Below are 13,476 nucleotides of genomic sequence, written 5' to 3' on the forward strand. Positions count from 1 at the left end.
ACCACAACTTTGGGATCCATACTTTTGAGACGTACCACAATTGTGTTTTGTTTTGTTTTTTGGTGTAAGAAAGAGCATTTAAAATTTTTATTTTTATTATTTTAAAAAATCATTTTATTGGGGGCTCATACAACTCTTATCACAGTCCATACATACATCAATTGCGTAAAGCACATTTGTACATTCATTGCCCTCATCATTCTCAAAACATTTGCTCTCCACCTAAGCCCCAGCATGCCTTAATAATTATTGCAGTATACAGACTATTTGGGGGGTAGAATATCCTTTAATTTGTTTCCTCGTTCATGAGTCAGTTTAGCTTACACAATTTTTTTTGGTAGGAAAAACGTGAGGGTCACATTGAAAGGGATATGGTAGCAGTTTGTCCAAGGTTATTGGTAACTTTGGGTCAGGTGATGCCCTCTAGCTTCATTTGATGTTTATTAAAAATGTTGATGAAAGGATTACTTTGAAATTATTCTACTTGTACTTTCTGAAAATCAAGTATGTATAGAGCAATTTGGTAATACTTAATAAAAAATTTTAAAGTTAATATTCCCAATATTGATCCTGTTAATCTCATTGAAACTCATTTAATTGATTAAGTATAAATTTTAGATATTTATTAATTTAAAGATTCATGTGCAATTAATTTAATTTTTCTTTAAAATGACTAGTGAAATACAGGAGCTATTCTTTGATATCATAGTATAGGATTTAGGTAAGTAAGTAGTAAAATATTATGTAGTCTAGAGTAAGTGTCTGCTTTTTAAAATTCTTCAGACCTTCAGAATATTTATTTTTATTGGAGTGTTATCCTATTGTTTTCCTTCATAGTAATGACTCTTAATCCTATACTGCTCCTGATAGTCTATAAATCTTTAACGTGTACATTGTATATGCTTTATGCCCATGTGAGCTTGGAAACTTCTTGCAGGCAGTGTTTTATGTCATTTAAAAAAGAATTCCATAATACAGAGCAGAGTCCTAGATACCCAGAAGTATTAGCAGTATGTGTGTGGGAATGTAATTTTAAAAATTTGAACATGCATAGGCTAAAGCTACCGTTTATACTTATGCATAAGCCAAGTTTTCTGGCACATTTTAAATGCAGTTTTTGTGGTAAAATTAGGTGCCTTGGTTGATATTTGGGTCAGCTTATACTCAAGTATATAGCTTGTACTTGGTAAAGAACCAACCTTTTGTATTAGCAAAAGCTAGCATTTTTATTAACATATTTTAGCTAAAAAATGTAATATGAAAGTTACATTGGTTTTGCATTGTGAATAAATTTATATGATAGGCTTTCAGGAATAAATCATGCATAGAACTTTTGAGTAATTACACTACAGTACTGCTAAAGTGTTCAATGTAAACATCCACTGCTGATGCTGGCCAACCTAATGAGAATACTTGTTATCTCCACTGTTCTTCTAAGCATGGAATTAGTATATTTATATCTTGTCAGCATTACTTTATAGTTTTATCTTTGATTTTGTTTTATAAATAATATTTATTTTTTAATAAATAGGGTTGACTATATTGTAAATATCAGTAATGCTAATATAAATATTGCCAAGAAGATTATAAAACTTGGTGACTGACATATAAATAATGTTGATCACAATATAAACAATGTGATAAAATTTAAATAATGCTTATGGTAAAATCAACACTTTGGGACACTCTAAGTTCTGACCAATAATAGAATTTTAAAAGTAGTTTATAAGACTTGGCCAAGTATAATGTTTATGTAAATAACGAATCAAGCGGGGGGGTTTGTGGCCCCTGCAATGCTTATCTGATGTTTATTTAAGAAGTGATGTCAGTGAGTTTTAAATTCACTAAGTTTAGATCTTAGTTCTTCAATTTGGAGCACATTATTCTTTGAGTATAGTGGAAAAACATCCTTCTTAATATAGAGCAGAGTCCTAAATATTAGCAGTACGTGTATTAGCAGTATTAGCAGTACGTGTGTGGGAATATAATTTTAAGAAAAACTTGAACATGCATAGACTAAAGCTACACATAAAATGATATAAAAGCTCAAATCTATTTGCTAAACTGTAAAAAAAAAAAGAGAATAAATTAAATGATTATGTATTTGAGCAAAACCAGTGTTGTTTTTTTTAGGTTGTTTTCACAGTTCTGTTGGTTTTGTGCTAAACATTCCTAAGGAAGAATGATTGGGAAGGATATCTAAATGTAAAGAATATGAATTGCACAGCGAGCTACCCAGATAAAATTTTGCTATATACACCTGAGGATTGGCATTGTCCATCAGATGCATTTTCATCAATGGTACTTGACGATTGCGTTAATGTTATCTGAAGGGAACAAGCTTCATATTCTTTAGTAAAACATGTATAATACATATGCATCTAAAATTTGTGACTGCTTCATTTTTTTCCCTTCTATTTTTATAATTGAAACATACAGAGAGAGATGACTTGATGGGTAAGTAGTGTATCCGATGCTTAAGTACTGTTTCCGAAGTGTTAGGTTAAGCAGGATCAGCCATTGATGAGTGTTTGTCCCGAACTCTGATTCATTTTGTCAATGTGTTTTGTCAGTTCACAGCGAGTACAGTGGATGATGTCAGGAACACTGGCGGTGGTTTCTTACAAGACACTTCTGTATGCACTTCTGAAATACCTGCTGTGCACGTTGAGGCCAAGTGTGTTTCAGTGACTCAGCCAGCTGTTGGCACACATCCTCTGCAAACAAACGAAGACACATTTTCAGCCGAGAAAGCAAGGATAGAAAACGAAATGGACCCTTCAGATATCTCAAATGTGAGTGCTGCTAACTTGGTAAGAACAACTTATCGGAATTCTGGGTAAATATTTTGAGGAGGCATAAACCCCAATAACGATAATCATAACTGGCATTGTACATGACTTTCCATTTGGCAAAGATTTTATGCATGCTATTTTAACATTTTGTTTGTATCACCACCTCTTGATATAATTAAGAGTTTTCTTGTTTTCTAGAGGAAGAAAGTGAGATTAAGAGTTAAATAACCTGTTAAAAATCATGTGATTTGATCTAATGCTTTTTAGTCTAAATCAATAGCAAAATTGTTCACACAACATCTCTAACACATTGCTAGATGGGAAATGGTACTTGTTTAGTTTTGTAATTCTTGACAGTGTGCTTCATACAGCTGTAATTTGCCTGGAGTTGGTCTTTCAAATGGAGTGTATTTCCTGTTGCTGCTTTTGAGTGTCTAAAAATACATTCATTTAGAGCAGTGGTTCTCAACATTCCTCATGCTGCGACCCTTTAATACAGTTCCTCATGTTGTGGTGGCCCCCCAACCATAAAATTATTTTTGTTGCTACTTCATAACTGTCATTTTGCTACTGTTATGAATTGGGTGACCCCTGTGAAAGGGTCATTCAACCCCCAAAGGGGTCACGACCCACAGGTTGAGAACCACTGATTTAGAATGATTTATATATTTGAGTGACTATTTCTGCTTATCTCTTCTTGTTTCTCCCTGTAGTATTAAGAAAATTATCTTGGAGAGAATTCAGAATTGGACATGCTAGCTAGGTTTAAAAGTAATTTTCCACAGAAATAGGCAGCTGTTAAGAAATTAAAACAAAGACCACTGCTGTTTCTCTTAAGGAGCCTTGGTGACATTGTTGAGTAAACATTGGACTGCTAACTGGGGGTCAGCAGTTCAGACCCACCAGCTGCTTTGTAGGACAAAGATGAGACTATCCTGTTGGGAGAGATTAACAGCCATGGAAACCCTATTTAGGGTCGCTGTGAGTCGGAATTGACTTAGTGGCAGTGGGTGGGTAGTTTCTTTCAAAACGTAATGTCTTATAATGCTGAAAGACTGTCTGCAGGTGATTTTAGGTCAAATTATAGATATTTTAGAAAAGAATTACAGTGGCTATAGATGAAAGTTGATAGGGGGACAAAAGGCGGAAAAGAAATTGATGGGAAAAAATTAGTAATAAAAAACAAATATTTAGGTTCTCAATAAGAGTTTTAGAACTTGTATCTGATAGTGCTTAACTTTTTAAAGATTGAACATAATTATAGTCATGTAAGTATTAGTTTATTAATGGGATAGAAATTAATCATATATTAATACTTTTGTATGCATACTAAATATATTAAATTATACTTCATTATGATTTTGTGAGAAAGTAAAAGAGAAAAAAGCTCTTGTATGTAAATAAGCATTAAGCAATTTTTAATAAAATGCTCACCTCATTTTTTATTTTGAATATATTCATTAACGTGTGGTAGAATCATAAAAATCCTTTGATTATTTTGAGGTTTATGTTTCTATACTTGCAAGCAAATGAGTTCTACTCTAAAATGTGAATACTAGTGTATTCTTAGAGTTCTTAGTGGTGTTCTCACTAAACCAAGGTTTCTGTAACGATTGGGCTGTCTTGGCAGAGATGCTTCTCTGGATCCCCGTATGGTTTGGGTTACATGTGTTGAGCTAGAGCGAATTACTGTGAAGAGGGGGTAACAGTGCTTCCCTTATTTGTCAGAATTAATCACCGTGATATTCTGGTATTTCAGTTTTCCTTGTATCTTACATGTGTAAATTCTTCTTTCATTCTCATTGGCTCTGCTATTGTGTCCCTGGTCATGAGGTTGTTAGCGGTGCCCAGAGAGTGCCTAGCGCTGGGGCTCCAGCTGAAGCAGGCTGTGGTTGGGTTCAGGGGGCCCATTGGTTGTTTGGACTAATTGCTTCCTTGAATCTTTGACTTTTCTCAGTCTCCTTTGCTCTGGATGGAAGAGACCAACAATCTTAGTTAGATGCATATATCAGCCATTATTTCTTAAAATATTCTGTCTCCTTTTGAGACTCAGAATGGATATATTGAATTCTTATTGGTATTCCATGGATCTCATATGAAGTGTTCATTTTTCTTCATTAATTTGTCTTTTTGATCTATCTGAAATGTGTTGCTTCTTTCTTTTGACATTTTATATCTGTTATTGAACTTATCTAATGAATTTGTTCATTTCATTCATTGCCCTTTTTAGCTCTAGAGTTTGTTATTAAAATAATTTCTGTTAATATTTATACTTTATTTGTATAAATAAATACAATATTTATACATTCTTTTCTTTAGCTGTTTGTTTTTATTTTCCTTTAATTCTTTGAGCATAGTTAAAGTATGTTTTAAATTTGTGTCTAGTAGGTCCAGTGTCTTGTCCTCCTCAAGGATGGCTTCTGTTGGGTTGTTCTAGTTCTTTCACTGGGTCTGCCTTTCCTGTTTGTGTGTCTTGCAGATTTTTATTGAAATTGGAATATTTAAATATCATAAAATAATAATTAAAAATAGTATCATAATATAGTTTTAGAACTCATGATTTTCCTTTACTTGGGAAGAGTTTACAAACCTTAGCGTTTACTTTTTCTTTCAATTCCTTCTTTCCTGTTACCTGGATGACTTTTCTAGTTATTTGTGCTGAAATAAACAGAAGAAAACAATTTGGGTTCAGGGATGGATCTCTGGTAGTCGGCTTTGTGCTAGGACAGTCCTTAACGAGGTTTATATTGAAGAGGCCTATCGAGGAGAAAGCTTAGGATTACCTCAGGGCTTGCCCTGGGCATACATTTATTCTCTATATTGTATATGCGTTGATACCTTTAAATGTCCCCATTTTCCCAGCAAATTCTCTTCCCAGGTTTTGACCTTGTCGTCCCATCACCCTCATTTGCTGCAGGCCGCTACTTGCTCTTAACATCACTTTTCAGTCTCAAGTTCTGTCTGCTACTTCTGTGTTCTGAGAAACTTCCAAGGTGGACAAAACAGAAACAAGGGCTTTTCTTTCATCTTTCAGAGACTCGTTAGACTGATTCCAATAGGTAGACACCATACTTTATTAAAGAAGTGAACTCAGAACCCAGGGCCAAGTGCTCAGGCTGGAAGCAAGACTGCCACTTCAAAGCCGACTGCTGAACCAGGGCCAGAGGGGAGGCATAAGGAACACCACACATTTGTTCAGTCTTCTGAGCCTCTGACCAGTCTTCACGTGGATGTCACGCTACCCGGACTGTTGAACAGAGTTATCACAAGGTTGGAAGCCAAACCATGGGGTTGATTATGACACATAGTGAACCTGTCGGACAGAGCAGAACTGCTCGTGTGGGTTTCCGAGACTTTAAATCTTTACAGAGTAGAAAGCCTCTTCTTTCTCCCTCGGATACACTGGTGGTTTTCAAACTGCTGACCTTGTGGCTAGCAGCCCAACATGTAACTCACTATACCATCAGGGCTCTCTAATACTGTCATTTTCTGCTTTTTCAAAAAGTTCCTCTAAGAAAGTCAGGAGCAGGGTTCCGGGATCTTGCTTCTGTTGTCTCTTGTTTACCCATTCTTGGCAATTATGAAAAAATATTGCTATGAATACTCAATGTACAAGTGTTTGTATAGACATATGGTTTTATTTCTCTTGGCAACCACGGTAGAGTGGAGTTGCAGGACCGGTGGACCTGGATGGTGGGTCTTTTTGAGTAACTGTCGGGATGTTCGTGAAGGTACTCTAGCAGTTCATGTTTCCACCGGTTTCTTTCTTTTTGTACTTCATTCAGGGTTTGCATCATGGATCTTCACACTCTGTTACTCACTTTATAAATGGTTAGGATTATATTGTCTTAGTGGGTTGACCTACAGTCTGATGTTCTTCTGTCCTTAGTAATAATTTTTTGCTCTGAAATCTACCATGCTTGATGTTAATGTAGCCACTTAAGTTTTCTTTGGGTGATTGTTAGCATGGCACATTGTTTATCTTTAATGCTTTTGTACTCCTATACCTAAATTAGGTGTTTTATAGGCAACATAGAGCTGGATCGTGGTTTTTAATCCTAACTTTATAATCTTTGTATATTAATTGGGTTGTTTAAAGTATTTAAATATGCTGATTATTGATATAGTTTATTTTCAATCAACTATTCTATTTGTTTTCTCTTTGACTTACCTGTTTTTCTCTCTCCTTTTCTCCATTTCTCTCTCCTTTTGGACTAATTGAGTATATTTTGTAATTCCATTTTATCTTCTTTGTCAGTATATTAGCTATAACTGCTTGGTTACTTTAGGGGCTGCTTTTGGGTTTACGGTGTACATCTTTAGCTTATCACAATGACTTAATAATTATGGTTTTGATGCTTATTATAAAAATAATATTGCTTATGATTTTTAATTTAAAGTTAAGTTTATATATTCAGAAAGTACTGCCACATAACAGAATAAATTCTGTGTTCCAATTATTTCATATATATTTTGTCTTTTATTACTCAGTGAGCATATTTGCTCTAGCTTTGGCGCTCAAATGAAACCCAGTTTGTCCCCAGTATAACTTATTACATTTATAGTTTCGCAGTTTCTCATACACAACAGTCTTATAAATTAGGTAAGTCATGGGTTATTGCCCCATTTTATGGGTTACAAAACAGGCTTCCTTTTTTGTTTGTTTGTTTTAAGAAACTTGTAACTCATGCAACTAACAAGTGGTGCTTAAAGAGGACCGCAGGTTTTATGAATTTGGATCAGTGCTGTCTTCTTCATTCAGCCCTGTTGTGCTTATTTATGACTAGCGCATGAGGGAAGAAGTGATGATCTAACTGGACGGCCAGGGATGATTCTTGCTTTTGTCTGTAACTCCCTAGTCCATGGCAGAAGTCCTTGCTAAGAAAGAAGAGCTGGCAGATCGTCTAGAAAAGGCCAATGAAGAAGCCATCGCTAGTGCCATTGCTGAAGAGGAGCAGTTAACTAGAGAAATTGAGGCTGAGGAAAACAATGATATCAACATCGAAACTGACAACGACAGTGATTTTTCAGTGAGAAATTTTAACAGAATTGTTCAAAAGTTATACTTAGAAAGAAAAATTCTTAGGCCAGAAGTACTTACAGTCTCTCTAGCTGTAGTTAAATTATTTATTTAAAAATTGTCTTTAGTAGTGTTAATAGTTATTATAACCTTAATCTTTGTGTAATTGAGACTTACAGCACACATTTTTAGCAGTTTTATAAATATTTTATGATGTAATTGATAAGTTAGAAGTTATTTCATTTTTCAGAGAAAAAATAAATTTCTGAAAAAATAACACATGATTGTAATTTGTAGTGACATAAAACTGTAATTGTAGGCTATTTTACTTTTCTGTTTTACTTACAAAGAAAAAAAAAGATAACTGCCTTGCTCTGGCCAGGTGCTCAGGAAATATATGTGAAAGAGGATGATTTATTGAAAAATAAAAATACCTGTAGTGGTTTCACTTAATTGTCTATTTTAATGCCCAGCAAATAATCTTGAACTCTTTAAGAAGTTATTCTGTGGTGTGCCAGCATTCATATCAGGTCGTTCTACTTCTTATTAAAGTTTCCTTGCTTTGTCTTTGATGTTGAACAAGCAATTAAGCATGTCTTCCTCTTGAAAAGCAGGCTAGATAATTGTAACTTGGTGCTTATTGTGACGATAGGAGGTTTGTGTCTCCCTGTAGCCTGTATCTTTGAACTGTTGGTCGAAGGAAGCATACTCGGAAAAGTAGGGAAATCGCAGCTGTAGGTCATTATTTAAGGTGTTACTTGCATTCAGAGGCTCGTTTCTCAATGTTCCCTGTTTCGTTTTAGGCCAGCATGGGCAGTGGGAGTGTAACTGTCTGTGGTTTGTCTATGGACTGGAATGAAGTCCTTGCGGACTATGAAGGTATTGCCCGTGTGTGTGTATCTCTGTGTATGTAAAAACCAGTTGCCGTTGAGTGCATTCTGACTTTTGGCAACCTCATGTACGTGCGGAACTTTACACCATAGGGTTTCCCATGGCTGGTTTTTCGGAAGTCGATTGCCAGGCCTTTCTTCCAAGGCACCTCTGGGTGAACTTGAACCTCCAACATACTGGTTAGCAGTTAAGTGTGTTAGCCGTTTGCACCATCATGTGTGCAGGAGTATGACATAGATGATCTGTTAAAAGACATTTCTGTATACAAGGAATAATTTGGCATGGGAATGTTGGTGTCCTTTCAACCATCTGTTCTTAAAAATGCTAGTTTCATAGGACTATGTGATTAAACAATAACCATGGTTTTGTTTTTTCCTAACAGCTCGTGAATCTTGGCGCCAAAATACATCCTGGGGGGATATTGTAGAGGAGGAGCCTGCCAGGCCTCCGGGGCACGGAATCCACATGCATGAAAAACTTTCTTCCCCGTCTCGGAAAAGGTCTGGCCATCGAACGGTAGTTTGAACTGTTTCGCAGGAGGGACGTCAGTCACTCTTGACTGTGACGTAGACTTGCTTTTTAAAGCATGTTACCTGTCAGGACATTTCCAGAGCCATTGAAAAGCGGCAATGTTTTGCTGAAGCGTTAGGCCAAAATTAGTTTTGTGTATTTTTTATATTGATTTTAAGAACTTTGAAGCCTAAGAACAGTGCTGGTTGGCTTTTTCAAGTAAACATGTGTATCCCCTCTCCGCTTGTGTTAATAGAACAATTGCAGAATCAAAGAAGAAACATGAAGAAAAACAAATGAAAGCACAGCAGCTAAGAGAAAAGTTACGTGAAGAGAAGACATTAAAGCTTCAGAAATTGTTAGAAAGGGTATGTATGTCAGCGAAATGTTTACTTTTGATTTTAAAGAAAATTATGGTCTTAAGTTGATGGGCTTAGGTTATGCAGGACTTTTTTTTTCTGGTTTGAGAGACGTTAGAGGAACCATAAAGATAATTACATTTTCTGGGAAATAAAGACATTTTCATTGATTCTTGAAGGTAACTACTAACGCGTAGAAAGCTAATCTCTTAAGGATTTGCTCTTCTTAAAAGTACTAAGTTGACTGGCATGGGTTAGTCAAGGTGCTCTCTGTCGTCAAAGTGTAGGAAGACTTGGTAGGATGATTTTGAGCCTCAGATGATCAAGTTTGGATAAGCAGGGTAGCAATTACATTTTCAGGACAGAGAGGTGAAGTCTTTAGACCAGGATGACGACGAGTTAGTACGGTGCACTGGCCAGAACAGGGACTTGGGAATATGGCTGACCAAGTTTCCATCCTAGTTTTATCACATAACAAGCTCTGGCGTGCAAGGAGAATTATGATGAGTATCCTTTTCTTGCTCTTGTGGTGATGAAGTTGGTTCGTGTGATAAACTGTGATGGAACAGTTGCCGCTCCGGTTACAGTCACTGTCATGGTGCCTGAATCGTGGCTGTGTTCGCTTTCTCCATTCCGCAGTGAATGACCTCAAACCTTAGCAGTGTAAATCCGCCAACATTTTCTCTCAGTTTTTCTGAGCAAGGAAACCAGTAGTGGTGCGTTTTTATGATCCTTGCTCAGCCTCTCAAGAGGTTGTCTTTGAAGCTTTAGGGTTCACTTCCATACTCACTTCGATGAGCCCTGGTGGTATAGTGGCTACACATTCGGCTGCAATCCTCATGTTCAGCAGATTGAAACCACCAGCAGCTCTGTGGGTGAAAGGCTGGGCTTTCTACTTCCCTAAACAATTCAGTCCCAGACGCCCACAGGGGGTCGCTGTGAGTCAGCACTGACCCGATGGAAGTGAGTTTGGATTTGGTCAGTACTGACTTAGGTGGTTGTTGGCAGGCTTCACTTGCTCTCTGACTTCCCTAGAGACCTCAGGGTGTTTTCCCCCAAATCTTTCTCCCTCAGCCTGGGAGTGGCTTCCAAGGAGCAGTCTTTCTGTTAGCAGCTGAGTGCTTCACTGTCGCACCTGACACCCCCTGTAGCTGTGAAAGCGGCATGCAGGAGAGATGGGCGGGCTGGTTTCGGTGTCCTCACACCGATCATTTACAGAGCTCAGGCTTTCAGCATCTGTCCTGTCCGCTGGCTCACAGGAGTGCATGTGTTCCTCCAGCATGCTTTCTCAGATGGATCTACAGATGACTATTCAACTGAAATTGAACTAAAATAGGATGAGGATTTTTTCCCCTCCTGTGAAGCCAACCTCTTATTTCCTATAGCTTATCCTTTCTGGGGCTGCCTCTAATTTTCTAGCGCAGCCCAAGCAAGTCTGTTACTTCGCTTGTTAGATATTTTAGTTTTTAAAAGGAATTATTACAGATAATTAATTATCTTCTGTCATTTATAAGGTGTCCTGGTGGCTCTGTGGGTAAGGCATTGTGCTAACTTCAAGGTCAGCAGTTCAAACTCACCAGCTGCTCTTAGGGAGAAAGATGCGGCACTCTGCTACCATAGGGTTCAAAACCCCAGAGACCCGAAGGAGCAGCTGGACTCTGTCCTAGAGGATCCCTGAGTTAGAGTCCACTTGATAGCGGAGGGTAGTGGGTTATCGTATCTATTTTTATTATGCTGTAGGCAAAAAGTCTTTGTTCGGTCAGAGAATGTTTCTTTTAAAAATCATTTTATTGGGGGCTCATACAACTCTTAAAACGATCCATACAACCATCCTTTGTGTCAAGCACATTTATACATTTGTTGCCATCATCATTCTCAAATCATTTTCTTTCTACTTTGGCCCTTGGTATCGGCTTCTCATTTTTTCTCCTCCCTCCTCGCCTCACCTCCCTCATGAACCCTTGATAATTTATAAATTATTATTTTGTCATGTCTTACACTGACTGGCGTCTCCTGTCACCCACTTTTCTGTTGTCCGTCCCCCCAGAGAATGTTTCTTATGAAAATAGTTTTGTAAATTTTTCCCTCCTCACCATTTCCCAGTCTCTGAGATAAAATTACTTAATTGTCTTGAAGTTTGGCTGTAAAAACTTTAAGGCTGATACAGAGATGATGCAGTTCACTGAGACTAGCAGCCACTGCTTATATAGGCCGATGTCTAATGTAGTCTTCTAAGTGTTTTCCATATATTAACTTAATCTGCAAAATCACTATGATTTAGGCACTGTAAACATTCCATTTGTACAAATAAGTAAATTGAGGCATCAGCAAAAAATCTTTCCCAGGTTTTACAGCTGAGAAGAGGTCAGGGGGAATTGTGCACTCAGGCAGCCTGGCTCTAGCATCACCACTCTGTGTTCCTAATCATCCACCACAACTGCTTCAGAAACAGCTTCCAGCCCCTCGGTTTTCTGTCTCCATAAGCTGGGAATCTATTTGCACTTCTGCTAAATGACTCTTGTGTACATGGAAGTGACTGACAGGATAACTCACTGTGTGTAGGAGAAGGACGTCCGGAAGTGGAAGGAAGAGTTATTAGACCAACGACGTAGGATGATGGAAGAGAAATTACTTCATGCCGAATTTAAACGAGAGGTGCAATTACAAGCCATTGTGAAAAAAGCCCAAGAAGAAGAAGCTAAGGTATGGTAGACGCTGCAAGCAGTGGAGTACTTACCTAAGGACCTGGTCCAATTGTAATAGTAATCGCAGCTACTGCTCCTCAAGTGTGTTTTCTGTGCCAGGATAGGAAACTATTTCACAGACTCATTTAAAACACACTAAGTGTGATATCTTAGTTTATACATAATCTTATGAATTACATATTTTACATATTTATTGCAGTTTAATTAATAGGCAATAAATGTAAAGCAGTAGTTCTCAACTTACCTCATGCCACGACCCTTTCATACAGTTCCTCATGTTGTGGTGACTCCCAACCATATAATTATTTTCGTTGCTGCTTCATCACTGTCATTTTGCTACTGTGATGAATCGGGTGACCCCTGTATAAGGGTCATTCGACCCCAGAGGGGTTACAACCCACAGATTGAGAACCGCTGATGTAAAGTATGTAATATATCCAATTTGATAAGTTTTGACATATATATCCCTAAAATCACCGGTACTGTGAAGATAACAATTCTCTGAAGTTCCTTTGTTTGTTTGTTTTTTTAAATCATTTTATTATGGGCTCATACAACTCTTATCACAAACCATACACATCTCTGAAGTTTCTTGATACTAATTTGTAATTCATTTTTCGCTCCAGCCTTGTCCCCAGGTAGTTGCTGATGTGTTTTCTGTCACTATAGATGCTGACATTTTCTAGGATTTTACATGAATGGAATCATACAGTATGTGTCTTGCATCTGGCTTCTGTCACTCAGCACAGTTATTTTGCGATCCAGGCATGCTGTTGTGTGTATCAAAGAGTGTCTTTCTTTTCATTGCTGAGAAACACCAGCGTGCAGTATCAAGAGGCATCGCTTCTTAATGCAGCCACATGCTCACGGACATTTCCTTTTTTCCCTCTAGTCTTTGGCTATTACAACCAAAGCTGCTGTGAATGTTCATGCACATGACTTTGTGGGCATTTTTCTTGGAATTGATTGTCATGGTTTTATAATAGGTTCATTTTTAACTTTTAAAGAAACAATTTTGCACAGTAGATGTACTACTTTACATTCCTACCAGCAATGAATCAGAGTTCTGGTTACATTACATCCTTACCAACACTTGACACAAGTACCCATTAAAATGTTAGTCATTGTAGTACGTGTGTCTAATGTCTGCACACATTAATATATTTGCATGTCCACCTAGATAAGAGAGGCTGGAC

The 13,476-nt window shown here is 37.3% G+C and overlaps 1 protein-coding gene across 1 annotated transcript in view; it reads left to right on the plus strand.

Annotated features, from left to right (window-relative positions):
* Positions 1 to 13,476, plus strand: part of SCAPER (S-phase cyclin A associated protein in the ER) — a 346,349-nt gene that overhangs the window by 45,332 nt on the left and 287,541 nt on the right. The window contains exons 5-10 of the mRNA XM_030889085.2: positions 2,574 to 2,813; positions 7,655 to 7,825; positions 8,619 to 8,694; positions 9,089 to 9,206; positions 9,473 to 9,584; positions 12,138 to 12,278. Of these exons, the coding sequence (XP_030744945.1) occupies positions 2,574 to 2,813; positions 7,655 to 7,825; positions 8,619 to 8,694; positions 9,089 to 9,206; positions 9,473 to 9,584; positions 12,138 to 12,278 (858 nt within the window). The remainder of the gene's footprint in view (positions 1 to 2,573; positions 2,814 to 7,654; positions 7,826 to 8,618; positions 8,695 to 9,088; positions 9,207 to 9,472; positions 9,585 to 12,137; positions 12,279 to 13,476) is intronic.

Source organism: Echinops telfairi, unplaced genomic scaffold (genome assembly GCF_000313985.2).
Source record: "Echinops telfairi isolate 266 unplaced genomic scaffold, ASM31398v2 ScPeMD7_7475;HRSCAF=8513, whole genome shotgun sequence".
Taxonomy (NCBI): Eukaryota; Metazoa; Chordata; class Mammalia; order Afrosoricida; family Tenrecidae; genus Echinops; species Echinops telfairi.